The sequence below is a fragment of the Lacerta agilis genome, chromosome 11 (assembly GCF_009819535.1).
Source record: "Lacerta agilis isolate rLacAgi1 chromosome 11, rLacAgi1.pri, whole genome shotgun sequence".
In the NCBI taxonomy this organism is placed as follows: Eukaryota; Metazoa; Chordata; class Lepidosauria; order Squamata; family Lacertidae; genus Lacerta; species Lacerta agilis.
This window is the reverse complement of record NC_046322.1, coordinates 55,496,098-55,516,137: the sequence shown is the minus strand read 5'-3', so window position 1 is coordinate 55,516,137 and position 20,040 is coordinate 55,496,098. Positions and strand designations below refer to the sequence as shown.

At 40.5% G+C, this 20,040-nt stretch overlaps 1 protein-coding gene across 1 annotated transcript; it reads right to left on the bottom strand.

Moving 5' to 3' along the window:
- Window positions 1-2,325: 2,325 nt before the first annotated feature.
- GKAP1 (G kinase anchoring protein 1) lies at window positions 2,326-16,377 on the bottom strand. Its single transcript, XM_033164146.1, has 12 exons — window positions 16,362-16,377; window positions 13,708-13,974; window positions 12,105-12,248; window positions 11,446-11,523; window positions 10,938-11,070; window positions 10,077-10,099; window positions 8,976-9,125; window positions 6,159-6,260; window positions 4,871-4,934; window positions 4,524-4,594; window positions 4,014-4,091; window positions 2,326-2,636 (listed from the first exon to the last, which is right to left on the bottom strand). The coding sequence occupies exons 2-12, from the start codon at window positions 13,924-13,926 to the stop codon at window positions 2,589-2,591; spliced, it is 1,110 nt and encodes a 369-aa protein (XP_033020037.1). The 5' UTR covers window positions 13,927-13,974; window positions 16,362-16,377; the 3' UTR covers window positions 2,326-2,588.
- Between the last annotated feature and the right edge of the window lie 3,663 nt (window positions 16,378-20,040).

Below are 20,040 nucleotides of genomic sequence, written 5' to 3'. Positions count from 1 at the left end.
ACCAACACGGCTACCTACCTGTAACTTCAAGAAAAGGGTATCTATCTGCTTGTATCTTACAGCAGTGGCAGCTTGTTATCTGTCATTGTCCTCCAGCTTCACTTTTTAAAAGTGTTACTCATGCTGTAGATGTCCATCACTGACAAGTTCAGGAGTGTGTTCAGTAAGAGGTGTTGCCAACTTCTATCCAAAGGAACAGGCTGAGCCTTCACATAGTGAGTTCTTCATGTACTGACATTGTTCATCGTATCTTCAAAGCTACTGCTTGTCCAGTGTGTAGGTGGTGTGAAGAAACACGATGTGGGGGTTGGTACCTTCTATGGGCTGCATAATCTGATAAGCTCCGTGATGTTTGATGTGTTTTAAAGAAAAACTAAATGAGAGCTGCACTAACATGAGCAAGGGAACCCAATTGTCCTCTTACGTTCTGTTAAAGCCAATTTGTAGGAAGAACTAGAACAGCCCCAATGTTATGTTTTAAGTTGTTTTTAATGTTGTCTTTTAATGTTGTAACCTGCACTGAGGATTCGTTGCTGCTCCACTCTAAGCAAGCCCTTGCTGAGAGTATAAATATATTTACTTAAACATGTTTGTAAGCCATGTTGAAGAATTGTAGAATTATAAACCTGTTAAACCATGAGATTTTTAAAATTTTATTTAAGACAATCTTTTTGCGCAAAAAAATAAATAAATTGGGACATTTTCAATGTAAGGGGGAAAGGTTTTATTTCTTTTTGGAAAGAAGTGTACTGCATGGGGTTGCCATATCTTGAAGAGCAAAAAAGAGAACGCACAGCAAATAAATGCACATGACAACCCTAGCTTAAGGAATCTTGTTTATATACAGGACTAAAGGTGAAGTGACAGCATTAATGTACCTGCCCGTTTGCCGATGGATATAGAGCTTTTTAACGGACAGCAGGCAGCAGGTGAGGTTGGGGGAAATTATATTGAGCAACAATACCATCAATACAGGTGCTCCCCAGGGGTGTGTCCTTTCCCCACTGCTTTTCTCTCTATACACAAATGAATGTACCTGAACTGATCAATCAGTTAAGATCTTGAAATTTGCTGATGACACAACAGTTATTGGGCTTATCCAGGATGACGATGAATCTGTGTATAGGCGGAAAGTAGACCTTGTTTCGTGGTGCACCGAAAATAATTTGGTACTAAATGCCCAAAAGACAGTAGAAATGGTAATAGATTTCAGAAGGCACTCTTCCGTTCTGCCACCACTTTCCATTCTTGGTAACATGGTTGTAGTAGTAGAGTCCTTGAAGTTCCTGGGCTCTATAATTTCTTATAACTTAAATTGGATTTGGATTTGATATCCCGCTTTTCACTACCCGAAGGAGTCTCAAAGCGGCTAACATTCTCCTTTCCCTTCCTCCCCCACAACAAACACTCTGTGAGGTGAGTGGGGCTGAGAGACTTCAGAGAAGTGTGACTAGCCCAAGGTCACCCAAAAATTGGTCAAGCAACATCAATAGTATTATTAAAAAGGTCCACCAGAGGCTGTATTTCCTGCATCAACTTAGGAAATTTAAATTGTCCCAGGAAGTGTTGATCCAATTCTACAGAGGCATCATTGAAACTGTTCTCTGTAATTCTATAACAGCTTGGTACGGTACAGCCAAGAGAGACAAGAAAAGGCTCCAACGAGCTGTAAGAATTGCAGAAAGGGTAATTGGTGTTAGCTTGCCTTCAATAGACAATTTATGCTACCCGAGTTAGGAAGAGAGCAGAGAGAATTGTAGCAGATCCTTTACATCCCAGTCACCATCTGCTTGATTTACTTCCATCTGGATGTCGCTACAGGACTTCATATACAAAATCGGCCAGGCACAAGAATAGTTTTGTCCCTTGTGCCATTAAATTGTTAAATTCGTAGTTGTATGAAGGGGAGGTAAATTATGGGTGGGGTTTCTTTGCTTCTTTGTATTGTGAGAGGAACAGTGTATGTTTACATTGCAATGTAGCCGAAACAAATTCCAAGTATGTTGGAAAATGTACTTGGCCAATAATAAATTATTCCTATTCCTAATCATTTAAAGTTCATTACATACTTACTGAGCCCTGAAAAAACAGTGTTGGCAGGAGTTCTTGTTACAGACCCTGTGGTCTGATGTTACCCACAGAAGGTCTTGTCCAGAACCACTGCTTTGCCTTTTTTATTATGCCCTCTTCCGTACTAGGTTAAACAGTCAAGCACCCATCGAGTGGATGTGTGAAAAAGCAGAAGGTACAAAGGATGGAAATGACATAGAAATATAGTATGGGCCAACAATTTCAATAAGGCTAAAATCATTAAACACACCAGGGTCATAAAAATGACAAAAACTTTATTGAGTGATGAAAAACTAGGTGTAGCATTAGGACAAACAAGGTTTGAGCGTCACTGTAACAGTTTCCAGCTTCTCTTCTTTATACTAGAAGTGCAATAGATTGAATATTTAGAACATTAGTCAATTAAACTTCACCCCCAAACCCAGAAAACTGCATAGTTAAGCAGTAGTACAAATACATTTCTGCAAAACCCCTGAAGATCAAATTTATTTTTTGCTCTGATTTTGGTACAAATGTGATCACCTGCACTGATCAGACTCTGAATTTCTTTTCCCTTTTCTTCCAGCCTATAACAGAGAAGGAAAAGAAGCTTGTGTTATGTAAACCTAAGTATCAACCAAAAAGTGCTATTCCCACCCCCCACCCCAAAAACGGGGCTTTTGCAGAAAGCACTAGCTGTATCTCTTCAATACTGCCACTTCCTACAAGAGCCCTCTAGGAAGGGAGAGAAACACTCCTGAAAGAATGGATGGATTCTTTCCCCAGGAGAAATAGAAACCACTTGTCCTTTCCCTTCCCAAGGTGTGATGTATCACCCTCAAGCAGCACTTTCTTTAGATGGATGCTCATTGCTGCTGAAACAAGTGAATACACTTGTGGGTCCTGAGCATAATACTTGGGAGGAGACATAGTATCCTCAAGTTGCTGTTTACTGCAGTACTGAAGTACAGCATATATACAAACACAGGAATGTGTGTGAGAAGAGAATTAAGAATTGCCTGCCCGGGTCTTCATAGCTGTATTATGTGACCCTGCCTGTCCTGGGTGGAAGTAACCCATGTCTAGATGCCTCCCTCACATAGGATAGATACCGTATTGGCCTGAATATAAGCCACACTTTTTTCCAAATTCCAATTGTGAAAAGTTAAAGTGTGGCTTATATTCACAACCTTATGGTATCACTGCTGAAACAACTGCCCAAGAGGGCCGGCTGTCGGGGGTGCGGGACAGCAGCGCCCAGCCCAACCGCATCTCCCAAGCCGCCGTATGGAAGGGGAAAGGGGTTGAGGCCACCGGCAAAGCAGCGCTGCTCCTCCTCACCGGAAGCAGCCCAGGAGCGCGGGGCAACGGCACGCAGCCCGCCCATTGCTCCCAGCCTCCCCTGGCACCAGCTTGGGGAGGTAGTGCTGGGAGGCAATTGTGTTGGTAGGTGGGTGAGTGGGCAGTGCGCTCAAAATTGAGCGCTGGTTTGTGGGGTGCTGGCCGTCCCCCATTCAGGACAGTAGTGCCGGCAGGTGGGCCGCACCCACAAATAAGCCACAAATAAACTGTCAATTAGAGGTAACAGGGTAATAAACAATTGTGGTGATGGAGGAATTGTGCAGATCACTAAACAACAAGACAGAAAAGGAGATTCACTGAATGCAGTGGATCCAGAAGAAATATTTGTAAAGTCTGCTTTAAAAGCTCCTTTTTAGAGCAAACAGACACAAACTTGGTATGTAAATATAAACAAACAGGCTTGGATCCTAAGTAAGTTCACTGAAGGAAACGTTTCTTGTCCCCCTTCCTCTAGCAGCTCCCATTGCCTCTCTGACACTGTTCAAGACCTTCAACCTTCCTGAAGAGGCTTTTTAGTACAGGCAGCTGCAGCTGTGGGATGGGTATAAGAAAAGTTTCTTCTGTGAGTTTCTGTTTACTTATGAAGTGGCTAGTAATGTTACCTGATATTTTGTTAGCTCTGCTTGCAGTAATTTCACTTTAGATCGTTCTTGTTCCAGTGCAGCATGAAGGCTGGAAACCTTAAAAAACAAAATAAAAGCTCAACAATTACTGTCTTGTCTCTTAACAAAGTGACATTTTGAAGATAATAAAGTTACATGCCTATTAGAGCACTAATGAAAAAGAAAATCAGTATGTGCTATTTTGCTTATTAGCTCAGTTTCAAAATTCTTGCCTGATAACTTTTCATGGAAATAATGTGGCAAGATGTACCATGTGAAACAGCAAGTTCACAATATTTTGAGAATTACTGGAAACTATATAAAGTTGCTGTTGCAAAGAGAAAAAATAGGATTTTATCTTACTAATTTTTACTCACTGAAATTAATCCATCTAAGTTGGATGCAGTGGGAAGGTCCTGTTCCATGAAGATTACTCATAGTTCTTCCAACTCAGATGTTCTGATATTTTGATTTAATAGGCTTTTTAAAATGTGTTACAGAAATGTTTACCTGTAAAGTCAGCTCATTCTTAATACTCTGAGATTCATCGACCTGAAGCAGTATTTCGGCTTTATCTTTCACTAAAGTTTTAAAACAAAACAAAAAAGATTAGACTTCCTATTTTTAAAGATGTTGAGAATAGTTAGAGGCACATTTTTCAAGTACCACAAAACATGGCTGATGGGCTGCATTCCGCCATGCAGGGTCACAGATTGCATAGGGCTGCTATGAAATAAAAACTGAACAAGTCTATTTGTCTTAGCACTGTCCAAACAATTTGTAGATAGATTTAAGGAACAAAACAAATTTTTAAAAGAATTTTAATATTTAACAAACAAAGCAGTACAGGTACTTACTCTCTCCTTCCTGCAGCATTTTCAACAGCTGTGCATTTCTTGCTTTCACTTCCTTATACTTTGCCTAAATGTTTCAAAAGTTAAATTAATGCAAATGGCCTATTTAAACAATATGGACATTAGAGTATTCGTTGAACAGGGCAATCTTATGCATGTCTATTTTCACTGAAATTTACTGCCCAGTAAGTGCATTTAGAATTGGTGCCTTAACATTTCAAGATCTATCTATGGGAGAAAAGGAAAATCTAATCTGGAAAATGTAATACACAAGTACACTCAAGATTCCCCAAATTCCATTTTTGAAAAAAGCATGTGTGGGTGAGCTTCAAGAATCAGAGGAGAGGATGGCAGAGAAAAAGAGAAATGTATTTTTGAGCTGGAAATTCACAAAATTGCCCCATTTATAAATGGTTGGCTGTTGCCTTCAAAGATCAATTAATCTTCCTTGATCGCTACTGACAATTAAACAGATGAGGTGGGTAATGTGCTACAAATAATTACTCTTGGCAACATTCATAAATGCAACAAAAATATCTAATATGTTACAAGAAAGGAGATTCCGACTAAACGTTCTGAAAAACTTTCTGACCAGTAAGAGCTGTTCAACAGTGGAACAGACTCCCATGAGAGGTGGTGGACTCTCCTTCCTTGGAGGTTTTTAGACAGAAGTTGGATGGCCATCTGTCATGGGTGCTTTAGTTGAGATTCCTGCATTGCAGAGGGTTGGACTAGATGACCCTTTGGTCCCTTCCAACTCTTAAGATTCTATGATTCTAATAAACACATACGAAGTCTGAGGTTACAACCCCCCTGGACCAAATTCTTCTGAACATTAACAAACTGTTGACAAGTAGTTGATTGTTTATAAATGTGGACTTTTAATGCAACATGTCCAACTCTCTCACGTGGCAGAAACACCTATAATTACTAACTTCTCTCCTTACAGCAGCATTAACTGGTAGAATAAAGAACATCTATGAAAGAAAACAGTAAGAAAAAGGTTGATTTACAATTACTATGCCATCATGTGGACTTTCTGAGGCTGGGGATGGAGGATTGACAGCACACACTGAAAGCCTTTAAATGATAAGCCTATTTTACTAAGTAAAAATCATTTATTTACTTCTGAAATAATGTTATCTAGATGCCAACTCCTACTAATATAGATTAAGTGTAATTTTTATTTTGAAAAGCTGTGATTTGAAAAGGCTAATACAATATATAAATAATACAACAAATCTAAACATTTGTTTAAATTAAATGCTGTATAAAGAAACCCATTACATACCTCCCATTGAGTGATTACACTCTTTAATTGCTGGATTTCTGCATCTTTCCTCTCAAGTTCCAGCTTTAGTCTCTCTATTCTTCCGTCTTTCAATACAAAATCCTCCAGATTTTTAAAAGAAAGATACAATGGATGTGAACTACTGTTTAATCATTCAAAATATTTTCAAAAGTAACAAATAAACATAGGTATGCTTTAAAATGCTAGCAATTTAAACTTTTAGTATTTCAAAAATACAATGGAACTTACTATATGGTCACATACTTACTATGGAAACTGACACATAACACTGATTGTTAGTCCAAAATGTTTCCTCATTCAGGAAGCTACTACAGTTGGTCAAAAATTATTTCACTACAAAGAAATTTCAATCATTACCCAGAGAGTAAGCTGCCCCTGAAATTCAAAGCGGCTTTAAAAGGTGACCTGTCCAGAGTTCAGGTAGGGCAGGTATAGGGAACCTGTGGTTCTACACATGTTGCCAACTACAACCAACTCCCAGGTGGGGTCCCTGCAGTCTGAAGGCAGGCAAATCATGTCCCCATCTTGAAAAAGGGGGGGGGGGGAGAAGACCCATGTAACTACTGAACCGCTTGATGCTGATGCCAGAAAAGGTCCTAGAACATATAATTAAACAGATTGTCTAGGGATACTTAGAAAAGGATGCTGTGATTACTAAGATCTAGCCTAGGTTTCTCAAAACAAGTACTGTATTTTTCACCCCATAAGATGCACTTTTTTCCTCCTAAAAAGTAAGGGGAAATGTCTGCACGTCTTACGGAGCGAATGCATGGTCCCTGGAGCTGAATTGCCTAGGGGCCAAAAGCAGATTGTGCTCTCTCTCTTTTTTTTACAAAGAGAGGGGGGGTGTTGAAAGGAAGCAGGTGAACAGCTGTTCAGCAAGTGATTGGGGAGAGATAAGGCTCCCTTTCCAACCCCGCCCCCTTGCCCAGGCCTCCATTGTTGAATGCAGAGAGAGGCTGTTTGTTTCCCCAAGCGACATGTGACTGGCTGATTAGATTATCTGTCTGGAAACTGTAGAAATGGCTGTAGGACTAGAAGCTGCAGAACTGTGAGTTGAACCCCATAAAAATGGGGGTTTTCCTCTTTGCAAAAAAAGCTGCACCACCTTGAGCTGATCCTCAAAAAAAACAGGGCTTTTCCCTTTGCAAAAGAAGCTGCACCACTTTGAGCTGATCCTCAAAACAACCAGGGCTTTCCCCCTTTCCTCCTCTAAAAACTAAGTGTGTCTTATGTCCAGGTGCGTCTTATGGAGCGAAAATACGGTAATGCCTGTTGAAATCCAATTTCTTTTTTTGACTGAATTACAAGCTTAGTGGATCAGGGGAGTGCTGTGTATATAGTATATCTTGATTTCAGTAACACTTTGGATAAAGTCCCCAATGATATTCTTGTGCAGAAACTGGTAAAATATGGGCTGGATGAGGTAAATGTAAAGTGGATTTGTAGTTGGTTGACTGACTGAACCCAAAGGGTACTCATTAATGGTTCCTTGTCATCCGGGGGAGGGGGAGAGAAGTGGGGTGCCGTAGGAATTGAGGGGATGTTCATCAAATCTGCAGATGACACCAAACTGGGAGGGGTAACCAATGCTACTGAAGACAGAATCAGGATTCAATATGACATTAGCAGATTGGAGAACTGGGCCCAAACTAACAAAATTAATTTCAAGAGGGACAAATGTATCATACTTAGGCAGCAATAACCAGTTGCACAGGGAACACCTGGTTTGCCAGTAATACATGTGAAAAAGATTTAAGGGTCTTAGTAGATCACAAGCTTAACATGAGTCAACAGTGGGATGCAGCTGCAAAAAAAGCTAATGCTATTCTAGGCTGCATCAACAGAAGAATAGTGTCCAGATCAAGGGAAATAATAATACCACTCTATTCTGCCTTGGTCAGACCACACCTGGATAGTGTGTCTAGTTCTTAGTGCCACAGTTTAAGAAGGGTATTGACAAGCTGGAATGTGCACAGAGGAGGGTGACCAAAATGATCAATGGTCTGGAAACCAAGCCTTATAAGGAACGGCTGAGGAAGTTGGGTATGTTTAGCCTAGATAAGGAGATAGCCATCTTCAAATCTCTAAAGGGCTTTCACAGGGAAGATGGAGCAAGCTTCTTTTCTCCTGCTCCAGAGGGTAGGACCTGAACCAATGGCTTCAAGTTACAAGAAAGGAGAGTCCAACTAAATATTAGGAAGAACTTTCTGATGTTAAGAGCTGTTCGACGGTGGAATGGACTACTGTGAAAGGGAGGTTTTTAAACAGAGGTTGGATGGCCATCTGTCATGGATGCTTTAGTTGAGATTCTTCCATTCCAGGGGATTGGGCTAGATGATCTTCAGGGTCCCTTCATGCTTCTATTATTAGTCATGGAAAGCATGGGCAATGAATGGCCAGGAATGATGGGAGCTGTAGCTCAGCAACATCTGGTGAGCCACGGGTTCTCCACCCCTAGGGTAGGTGAACAAACACACCAATCCCTGTGGCACACATTATTTAAACCACTTTTACTCAACACTTCAGACAAAAAGATGAATAAAAAGTAAAAACAAGGCAATCCGTGCCAGAGGCCTACAATCCAAAGGCACTACACAAAATGAAAAATGGAAGAGTAAAACAGGGAAACTCAGGCACCAGTTCTTAAAGTTACATTTTCCTTGTCAGGTATTTCTCAGAGGAGGAAATTTAGTGGCCTTTTCATACATGTATGCACTTTTAAGCAGCTACTCAATTTCACCTCCTCTATTATAATCAGTACAGTATACTTTCAGGAATGTTCATTTAACATACATGTGTGGGATCATGCGATGTGTTGTTATCCATTCCATTATCTGTGATATGCTCTCTTCTTTTCTCCCTGGTAATTATTTTGTGCACATCATCTTCCAGTCTATTGAAGAATTCACCATCATGCAAGACAGTATGTGAAGAGCTCAATTCCTACCAAGAAACTATAATTAATCTCTAGTAAAACAATTCAGCAACTTAACAATAAGTAATTACTCTAAGGCTTATATATGAAATCCCAATCTAAATATGAAATTTCAGCTTTAAAGCAATTTACAATAATACATTTTTTCCTAAATGCCCTCCATCCCTACAATAGGTCTTGGTAATTGCATCAGTCAAAAAGTTAGCATTATTTTAATAATGCTTAGATACTATTTTAATCACTTTCTAAATTTGCTGGCCTTGTAATGCAGCAAAACATGGAATACATTAATGTCTTTCAGAAACAACCAACTAACCATTGTCTTGCTACAATGCTTTCATTCTTTGCCTTCCCAGCACAGCAAGAAAGTGTTGCATCATTCAGTTTGAGGGTAAAGCCAAGGCTTACTTTGCCCAAAGTGATGTAATCATATAGTACACTTAGACTGACTACTGCGTACTATGGTGTCATCACATTCACTACCTAGACCATGATTAGCTGAGATCACATAAGTCATTCAGAAAGAAGCCAAAAGAGAAGCTAGAAACAAAAAATTATAGCAACTAAACAGCCGAAGATTAGGTACAAGAGAGACAGCTAATAAGAACTGATTAGGTTTCTCAAGGGACCATTTTGAACTTTCAAGAGCCCACTTTCCTTGTTAAAAATATTTAGTGCAAAAAAATTGGTGCAGCCACAGAAATTATTCACTGAGAAATCTTAAAATAAATTGTGTTGAAATGTTAATTTAATAGCACAGTCTTTCATATACAATTTCTTCACAATTTCTAGGTTCCTGCTGTTCACTTAAGTCTCCCCAACAGAACCATGTCGCTTATTTACTGTAGAACAGAGCATACACTAATGCTTGCCAAGAAAGTGGGAAAATTAACGGTGCCATTTAAAGAATTCCCTCATTAGATACTTCAAGCATTATTTTTGTTTGTTTGGGTACTTACCTCCTGCTTTTTGGGAAGGTGATCTGAAACAACATGAAAAATGTAAGTTACAGATTAAATTTAATTTGTGAACAAAAACCCTAAAACTGATTATCCAGGAATATTTCAGTGCCATACTCTGCTAAATTATAAAATAAGATTCTCTAAGTCTAAGCTAAAATTTCCATTCGTACTTTAAATTCCTTGTATTCTGTTTTGACAGATTTACAAATCTAGTAACAAAGCACCACTTGACCCACCTGAAACTAAACTACTGCAACTGAGTATCAAATTTGCCACAAAGTGTGATGAAGTGTGTGATTTGCAAAATGGACCCCGGTTTTCTGGGATGAAACCAATTTAGAGGTTCTTCAAAGTAGTTTTTGGGCTGGTGTTAAAACTAAAACTGCTTTAGTTGTCCTGGTGGACCACCTTTTCTGGGGAATAGAAGGAGAGTCCAACTATGCTGATTCTGCTATATCCTTCTCTCAGCAGTATTTAAACATAAAAGATCAAAGCAGTGTAAAGTTTCATTAAGACTTTAGCTCATTGTACAGGCACTCTGTCCATGGGAGACTTCTGATTGAGCAGAGAGATCTCACTAACCAAAGGGGAAGAAGCATATTTTGCCAATTCTCCACCCACCCCCAGGACACAAACACTTCTCAGATTGTTTCACTTAATCCGCCAATACTCTGGAACATATCTACATATCTGAGGGTACAAAGGGGGAACTGGCAAAAGTCCCCCCACTCACACTGTTGGCGATGCAAGTGAAGTCTGAATCCTGAATCTGAATTCCTAACCCGACAGGTGTCTAAATCTTGTGACTCTTTGAGAGACCTAATGATTCGTTGAAACATTTAGCACTTAAAAACTTACCTATGTTAGTATCAGACTGGAAATCTTTTAAAGACACAGTGAGAGGTTTGTCTTTTCCCTGCTGATTTTTTCTTTTCTCTTTCTTGTGTACAGCTTTTGATGGAGGAGAAGCACTTTCAACATTTTCATATTCCTGTAAAGAAAAAAACCCACCTTATACACATATCTTCAATTTGAGAGGCTAAATCATAGAACATTGTGGTTAAACATTGCCAAAGGGAAAACAAGTTATGCAAAGAACTATTTTGAAGCAATATAAAGCATTTTAGTCTCTTGCTTAGTATTTTGAACCCGTGTCTATGCAACTGGCCTCTCTAAACAAGTAAACCACACATCCAGCATTGTACACAAAACTACGTAAGAAATAATTCTGTTTTCACAACTACTATTACCATAGGCAATATTTTCTGAATCTAGGGGGGGGGGGAACCTACAGCTGTACATAGGCTCATAAAAAGTTTACTGTTATGAATATTTGTGTTTTAATCATAATTAAAGAAGGAAATACCTTTTTGTGTTCTTCATATTCCAGTTTGCTGAGAAGTAAAGCTTTTTCAAGATCGGCTTCAAACATTTCAGAAGTCAACTGAAGAAACAAGATGGAAAAGTGTGCCCTGTGGCAGGGTTTTATTCAAACATACACCACCCCTCTATCTTAGTACCACATGTCAGTTACTTATCATTCACTCCCTCCCCTAAAGAGGTGCATCTAGCATCTTCATGATATAGCTTCTGGAAATTGCTGAGGACACACCTCTTTTGACGCTAGAGATGTATATTTTTAGGATCCACCTTATTTATTTGATTGTTGGTTGTTTAAAACTGCTTTTAACATTGTGTTTTAATTGTTGTAACCTACTGGAACCAAAGGGTGAAGGGGTGGGTAACAAATGATATTATTTGGCACCTTGACTAGAGAATAAATCTCAATGAACTACGGTAAACATAACCTTTTTCTCAGAACACACACGCTCATGATTGCTGAAAGTTATAGCCTGATCATTTGCACGTTTATACAGAATTAAGTCCTATTGTGTTTAATAGAGCTTTCTTTCAAACCTGACCCAAATGCCTGCCAGTGCTACTGCATACAAAGAAGGTGCAGAGGTTAAAATGAATAATCACGAACACTTAAAACTTATTAAAATAACATATTTGATGAATTACCTGTTCATCTCTTTGTCTCCACTCTTGCCAGTTCTCTTCCTGAGAATCTTTCCTTGCTGAATTATTTAATGCTTGCTCGTGCAGAGACAAAGAAGCTCCATGGGAACTTTTCTGAGGGATTTTCTTAAAAGCGAGATTTCTGAGCTATAAAAACAATGAACATAAACAAATAATTTTATAAAGTATAAAACACTGTGACAAGCTGAAACCTCAGTGTAGGTTTGCTCTGAAGTGCCTTACATTATTCTGGTGATTTGATTAAGAAGAAACCCTTACATAATGTTGGTGGTCTAAACTGGCTAGAACAATAAACACACATTAGGTTCCCTGTGTACAAATGGCCAGAGGAACAAGGAAAGATCAGCTGGGCCCAAACTGTAAATGTAAATATACAATTCACCACATCATTCCAGCCTTCTCAAACTGACCCCCCTCTACCTTTCCCCTTCCCCTTGTAATTAGTAAGCACAAATGCAGGGTCTGTATGTCTTTTTCATTTATGTATTGCGCCTACCACCAGAACTATACTGAATTATTGAATGACATGATGCTTTGGGAGACTAGTTTTCTCTGAAAATAGGAGTTGAAGAAGAAGAGTTTGGATTTGATATCCCGTTTTATCACTACCCGAAGGAGCCTCAAAGTGGCTAACATTCTCCTTTCCCTTCCTCCCCCACAACAAACACTCTGTGAGGTGAGTGGGGCTGAGAGACTGCAAAGAAGTGTGACTAGCCCAAGGTCACCAGATTACGAGTCTACCGCTCTCAACCACTACACCACACTGGTGGAATAAAAGTATGGTATGTTAAAATATAAATAATGGTGGGTTGTAGCCAATGGTGGTTTTATGTAAGCTGAAGTGCTTCTCTTAATGTAAAGGTAAAAAGGTAAAGGTAAAGTGAGGTACCCCATTACTACAAACCCTCACCATCAATTCCAGTCCTCTGTGCCATATCCCACTGTTCCACATGGTCCCATAACCTTCAGGGGCAATCAGTGAAAATCAGGTGCCCTGCCTCAAGTGCTTTTGCTAGCACAATTGGATATAGCCTAACATGAATTCCATAACAACAGATGCATTACAAATATCACGAGTAGCTACAATATAGTAAGACAGGAAGCAAAATTGAGGAAGTCTTCCAAGTTCAAAATGATTCGTAGTATGTTTTAGAAGTACTGCCAATTTTGTATTTGTTTGAAAACTGAATAACACTTAATACTACTCAATAATATTTGTATACAGGCATTGTCACCCACAAAGAATATTTTTTTTAAACTATCTGAACCATATGCACCAATATATGCTATGAACCTAGACACCTACATTAAAGAAAACAAGCACTTAGGGCAGATTTCTTCAGAATCCTTAGGGCAGATTTCTTCAGAAACATCTCCTTCCAAAGATAAATGTTTTGGATTAGTTTTGAAAGAAAGGTGTTTAGGATCCACCTGATCCTAAACACCTTCCCACTTCTAACCCCTGCTGGAATCTTTACCACATTTCAAGTATACTTAATTCTTGATCCTTCACTTTTTGACTTTTCCTTTGCATGTATGTGGATACCTGGCCCAACTGAGTATTGAAACATAACAGTCACACCACCTCATTGGCTTCACTCTGCTGCTGCTCCTTCTTTTTTCTTCTCTTTTCTTTTTTCTTTTCATTTGTGGTTGACTTGCTGCCTGAAACTTGGGACTTTCCACCATTTCGACTGTTTCTTCCTTTTCCAGATTCTGAATCGGATCCACTGCCACTATCAACTTGCAAAAGAGCAAACCGTGATGCAGTAGTAGGAACCGAACTAATAACTGCAGAGGCCATTTTAACTTTGGAGGTGTCTAGAAGCAAGCCGCTGTTTCAAGAAGCTTCCTGGATAAGTAACAAAAATATAAGGGTGGGGTGGGGTGGGGGAAGAAAAAAGATCCACCATTTAACTGTAAGAGCACTGGTACATTAAATCACTTTTTAAAAAACGGATTACAGAGTTTACATAGTAACCAAAAGACCTCGCAAACAAAATTACCACATTTTTCTTAATCAGGTTTCATAAGATTTTTTTTTCATTTTGCAGAGTTATGTAACCTAGAAATACCATATCCCGTTAAGCTCCAGGTGCATTAATCAATGTGGTGACTGAGAGCATGCCCAAGATTAATAGGCCCAGAAATAGCTGGCCCCTTTTTGGACAACACCCTGAATAAGTTGTTTAAGGGACAGGGTAATAATTTTTGCAAGAAAGCAGAAATACTTTTAACGAATGAAGAAGGGAAGCCCCAAAGTACTTATTTAATAACTATTTTTAATTGAAATAAATAAATTTAAAAAAATTGTCCAGTAGAACCTTAGAGACCAACTAAGTTTGTTCTGGATATAAGTTTTCGTGGGCATGCACACTTCTTCAGATATTTTTAATTGGTAGTTTTTGTTGAATTTCTTGTAGCTGCCTTGGATCACTAATTTATCATCCTACTTTCTGTGCAAAATATAAAGAATGGTGATAAAAATTAAGCAAAAAACAATAACTTAATACTATAGTTTGGGGGGGGGGAACTGCTCTTTCATTGTTATTATAATTTGAAAAATAGGTAGTAAACAAATAATACTGTTGTTCACTCTCTAACCTTTGTGCTTATTAAACACTTCAGATGACAAAAAGGTCACCAATGTAGCTGTCATTTTATTCCTATGGAGGATTGCAAAAGAGAAGCTTATTGATCTTTTGAAAACACTGCCACACAAGCATAGTCTTCAGAAGATGATTAGTAAGGATTTCATAAGAAAGTATCATGTGCTCTTAAGGATTAAGTTTAAGCGTCTGTGGAACTATGGTTCCCATCAAAGGAACATGTTTTAAACAAAGATAGCTATATAATTTCATGGAAGTATAACTGTGAAAAAGTCTCAGATGAAATGTTTATACAGTAGTGGATCTTGCTGCACCACTGTTGGAAACTCCAATGTTCAAAGACAGAACTCAGATCTTTTAATCAAGAGGAATAAGCATGAGGCATCTTCCCTGCTTTCTAAAGAATTCAGTATGTTGAATTCATGTCTCCTTGGCATTTCTTCAACAATGATATGGGTGTCTCTTCTTCCACATGCAAGAAGGCCCAAATAATACTATCTAACAAGAAACTATGGATCAAAATCTACAATGCTAATATTTCATGTAGATGTTTTCTGAACAAGGTGCAAGTTTTTCAAAAGGTGCAGGTGCATTCTTTTTTTTTTTTTTTACAGAGATCTTGTTAAAACAGATTTTCCAGGCAGAGGCTTTAGGCGTGTACTTACAACAATCAAGGTTTTGACAAAATATTTAAGAAAGCGGATGAAATTGCCTTCTGTGGTGCTAAATAAGTTGCAATCTTATTTGCAGTAGCCTGGGAATGTCCCATTAACGTACAAACACTGAGCAGACACTGCTCTATAAAATGGATTAAATAAACACAATTTCAGAACGATAAATATATGAAAATGAATACGTATGTTTTACATATCTGTAAACATAGCAAGACGTGCAGTTAAACAATTACTTATAAATAACTTATATATATACCGGTATATATGCTTAAAGAACAGTCCTGCAAAGCTCAGACAATTGCACATTCTTACCACCAGAAACTGGCTCAACAAAACATGTCATTTAACAAGATCATTTACACACTTGCCAATGCCAATAGCTTTCTGCAGTTTTATCCCATATCAACGGGGGCACGACCTCTCAGCCAAAGCTAAGCCCTTTAAAGTTCTCATGTTTGGGGACCCATTTTCTAATTCTGCCCCCACATAAACCTGTTGACACTGGGTGGAGCGTGGTGCTCCTGAAATGGCAATACATCCCGTTCAGTTCTGGGTTCTGCATTCAAGAAAGGGGTGACTGAGAGACACACCCCAAGATTAGCAGGCCCAGAAGTAAACCCCCCTCCCCCCTACATTTGGGAGAAGACCCTGCAAAAATAAAAAAGCACACTAATGAAAGCTGATTACCAGAAAATGTGGGGTGAGCTTTTAGCCCCCCCTCCCCGCTCTTTCGTTTCAGCAGAAAGGTTCCCCCAGAGCAGGCATAGGCAACCTTCGGCTCTCCAGATGTTTTGGACTACAATTCCCATCATCCCTGACCACTGGTCCTGTTAGCTAGGGATCATGGGAGTTGTAGGCCAAAACATCTGGAGAGCCGAAGGTTGCCTATGCCTGCCCCAGAGTGTAGCACCCCAACCCCGCCAGTTTGAACCCCCCCAAACAGCTCTTGCTTGTACCTGGAAAGAAAAGCAACCCGTTCGGCGCCACCCACCACGCTCGGAGGGAGTCTTGCTGACGAGAGCCCAGCCGAGCAGCAGCCTCCTCGGAGGGGCTGGAAGGAGACGGGCAAGGCAAGAGGGGAAGGCTCCTCCGGGTCCCCCTTCGACGAGGCCCAGCCTCGGCGGGAGCGAGAGAGAGAGAGAGAGATGGCGGCCCTGGCCGCCTTTCCGAGCCCCTCGGGGTGCGGAGAGCGAGGGGCAACGAAGGCGCCTCACGGACGGCGGAGGGGTTGAGAGAAGCTGGCGGAGGCAAACGGTTCGGGACGTCGCGTGAGGGGCGGAGGTCGCGAGGAGGCGGAAGGAAAGGCTCCCGCGCCGGACGGACTCGCTCGCGGAGTTTGTTTACGTCTCGGGCCGCTTCGCTCGGAGTCGGGGGGGGGGGAAGGAAGGGAAGGGGGCGCATGCGCAACAAAGCGGGTTTGTGACGTCCGCGAGACCACGACGTGGTCGCCGGGGGCGGGGCGGTGGCGCCGCCCCCCCATCTGCTGGGTCTCTCTTCCGTGCGCGCGCCCCCCCCCCCCTCATTAGGTGTGCTCCGAGGGCGGGGGAAGGTCCCGTCACCCGGAGTCAAAATGGTTTTGTTCCGTTACTCTTTTGGGGAAACACGTGTTGACGTTCTGCTGTTGGCGTTGACTACGCACTTGTGGTTTTATCATTTTAATATATGCTCTTTTACATTTATTTATTTTTTAATCAGGGTTAGTGGCGCTCTCTGGAAAGGAATGCAGTGTGTATATGTGTGTGTCTATATAGGTAGGTAGGTATAGGTAGGTAGGTAGGTAGATATAGATACATACAGAGAGACAGACAGGCAGAATGAAAAAGCGAACTTTATTAGGCCAGCAGTGCTGCTTTACATCTCTGAAATCGATTTTAAAAGGTAAAGGTACCCTGACCGTTTAGGGTTAGGTCCAGTCGTGGACGACTCTGGGGTTGCGGCGCTCATCTCACTTTATTGGCCAAGGGAGCTGGTGTACAGCTTCTGGGTCATGTGACTAAGCCGCTTCTGGCGAACCAGAACAGCGCTCGGAAACGCCAATTACTTTCCCGCGGGAGCGGTGCCTATTTATCTACTTGCACTTTGATGTGCTTTCGAACTGCTAGCTGGGCAGGAGCTGGGACTGAACAACGGGAGTTCACCCTGTCACAGGGATTCGAACCGCCATCCTTCCGATTGGCAAGCCCTAGGCTCTCTGGTTTGACCACAGCCCCACCCGCGCCCCTTGAAATCATTTTAGACATGCCTAATTGTGCGCTACAATGACTTTAAAGACATTTTCTGAACAGGTGGTGGTGTCCACATTGGTTGGATAAAGCAGTGATAAGATTAAAACACCTTTAACAACTATCTCTGCTCCTGAGACGGAGAGCACCCACCTGCGGACACACTTTGCTGTGTAAGAGTCAGAGCCAAGAAAATTAATAATGAACCTTGAAAAGCACATAGAGGCTTTAAAGAATGGACATCCATGGAAGACCTCAAGCAAGCCATAGTGTCCATGTTGGAAGCCCATGCTTTAAAAGATGATTATTAATTTAGTATATGGGTACGTGTTATGAAAGCTAAGACATTTGTAATTTATAGCAATTAGTTGATAATACTGTTTCAACAGTTGAACCATGCTGAAAGATTCTCTGCACCATTTCCTCTCCAGCATCAAGCTAAGGGTTAAAAAGAAAAAAGAAAGCTCCATACATTTACAGCAGCTGTTCACTGTGCTGATTAGCTTTGTGATGTTGTGAACTGACCAACCCACACAGCCCCCTTTGCTGCACCTTTTTAAAGAAGTTGCATACTGTAGGAAAGATTTACTGTACTTCATTTTGTGTTTTAGGATGTTTGTATTTGGGTTGTATAAGTACATAAACAATGCAATGTTAAGAGAGAGTGAAATATTTGAACTTAAGACCTTTGCAAAACTCTAATCACGATTCAACAAAGCAACAGCTAACAAATGCAATTAAAACAATTATTTCAGTCTTGAGAAATTGTAAAATATTTTAGCAGTTTACAAATAAAGTAGTTGGACACACTGACACAGAGTAGGATGAACTATGGTTTTTAGCATGTTCACAGCCTATCTTAAAACATGATATTCTGACCAGAAAGGTTTCTTCTTAAGAATCACTACTGGAAGTTAATGATGCCTACAAGCAGATAGCAACTGTGTAAGATATTATCCAGTGGTTTTTTTTAAAATGCAACCTAAGCAAAAAATAATTGACTGGATCCAGACTCCTGTGGAAAGGAACAATATCCAGAGGAGGCTCCCACTGGAGTAAGGAGGAGAGATGTGGGTTTCATTAATTAATCTCCTACACTCTTGAACAGAGTTCCTGCCCCCACAGGGCATATTTTCGACAGGCAGAGCAGGGGAGGGAGAAAAGGCCAGAATTGACAACTGTTCTTCCAGCAGAGTGCGGTGTGCTCAATATTTTTAAGTGCAAAGATTGATGTGCCCAAATTTTCAAAAATGGGAATTAACTATCTGTAAAGCACATCTGAACACTCACACTCATGACAAATATTTAATGCACAATAGTCTACCCCAAAGATCAGCAGTAAAGGTTTCATCCAGGTCTTGAGAGAGTCCGGAGAGCTTCTGACCCCTGTAATTTCCTCCAAACCCTGCTCCAGAAGGCTAGAGGATCCTCTGGAACAACATGGGAAGAATGAGAGAGCAGTGGGAATAAGGGAATTTGCCCAAATCACCTTTGACCCCCCCCCCCCCACTCATGCAAGCATCTACTGGATCAAAAGTGTCTTTGGTTGGCAGAGGGACAGAGTATGATGCAATCCTGTATTTTTTAAAAAGAAAAAAACAACCTAGGCACACATTGACTTAGATTTTAGAAGCCCAATGAAAGGACTACCACTTGGGATGCTCCAGCCAATGGAAAGGGGGGTGGAGGCAGTTTTTGCTAGTTGACAGTTCTGCGTCTTTCAAATTTACTGCAGGAGGCTGGGGGACAATATGGGAGAACTTACCCGTCTTCTGCCAGTTGGAGCCTCTGCTGGATTGGATTACCTTCTGTGCACAAAGCACATCCTATGCACAGATAATAGACAACTTGGGAACCAATGAGAAAAACAAAAATTTAGAAATGCCCCTGGAGTCGTTTTATCTAAAACTAACAATGGCCCTATGTACTGACAAACTGGGGTCAAGGGAATTATCATAGGAAGCATATAGCATATGGGTGTGTGTGTGAAGAGTGAGTATATAATGCTGCAAGTCTGCTCCTGGTCCCGTTATCCACAGTAAGTGTTATGTCTGCACCAGGCCGAGTAGACAAAGCAGTTTCCTAACTTATCATGTAGTTCACGCTAGGAGATACACAGCTGTGCCTTCCAAGCAGGATAACTTTTATTGCCCTAGGTCACTGACAGCACATCTACATCTATCTCAGTGATACGTGACATAGCTCCAGCAAGCTCTAGCAGCAGAGAGTCATTTCCCTGGAGCCAATAAAAATGTTTCTTTTCTATTATGGAAAAAAAACATTCTCCCCACAGAAAGTTTCAAAGTCGCATAACAACAGAGTTAGTTATAAGAGAGAGAAATTGGGGCTTGAGAGTATATTCGTTTAAAATATGAGTTGAGCAAAATAAATTTCCTTGTGAAAACATTAATTT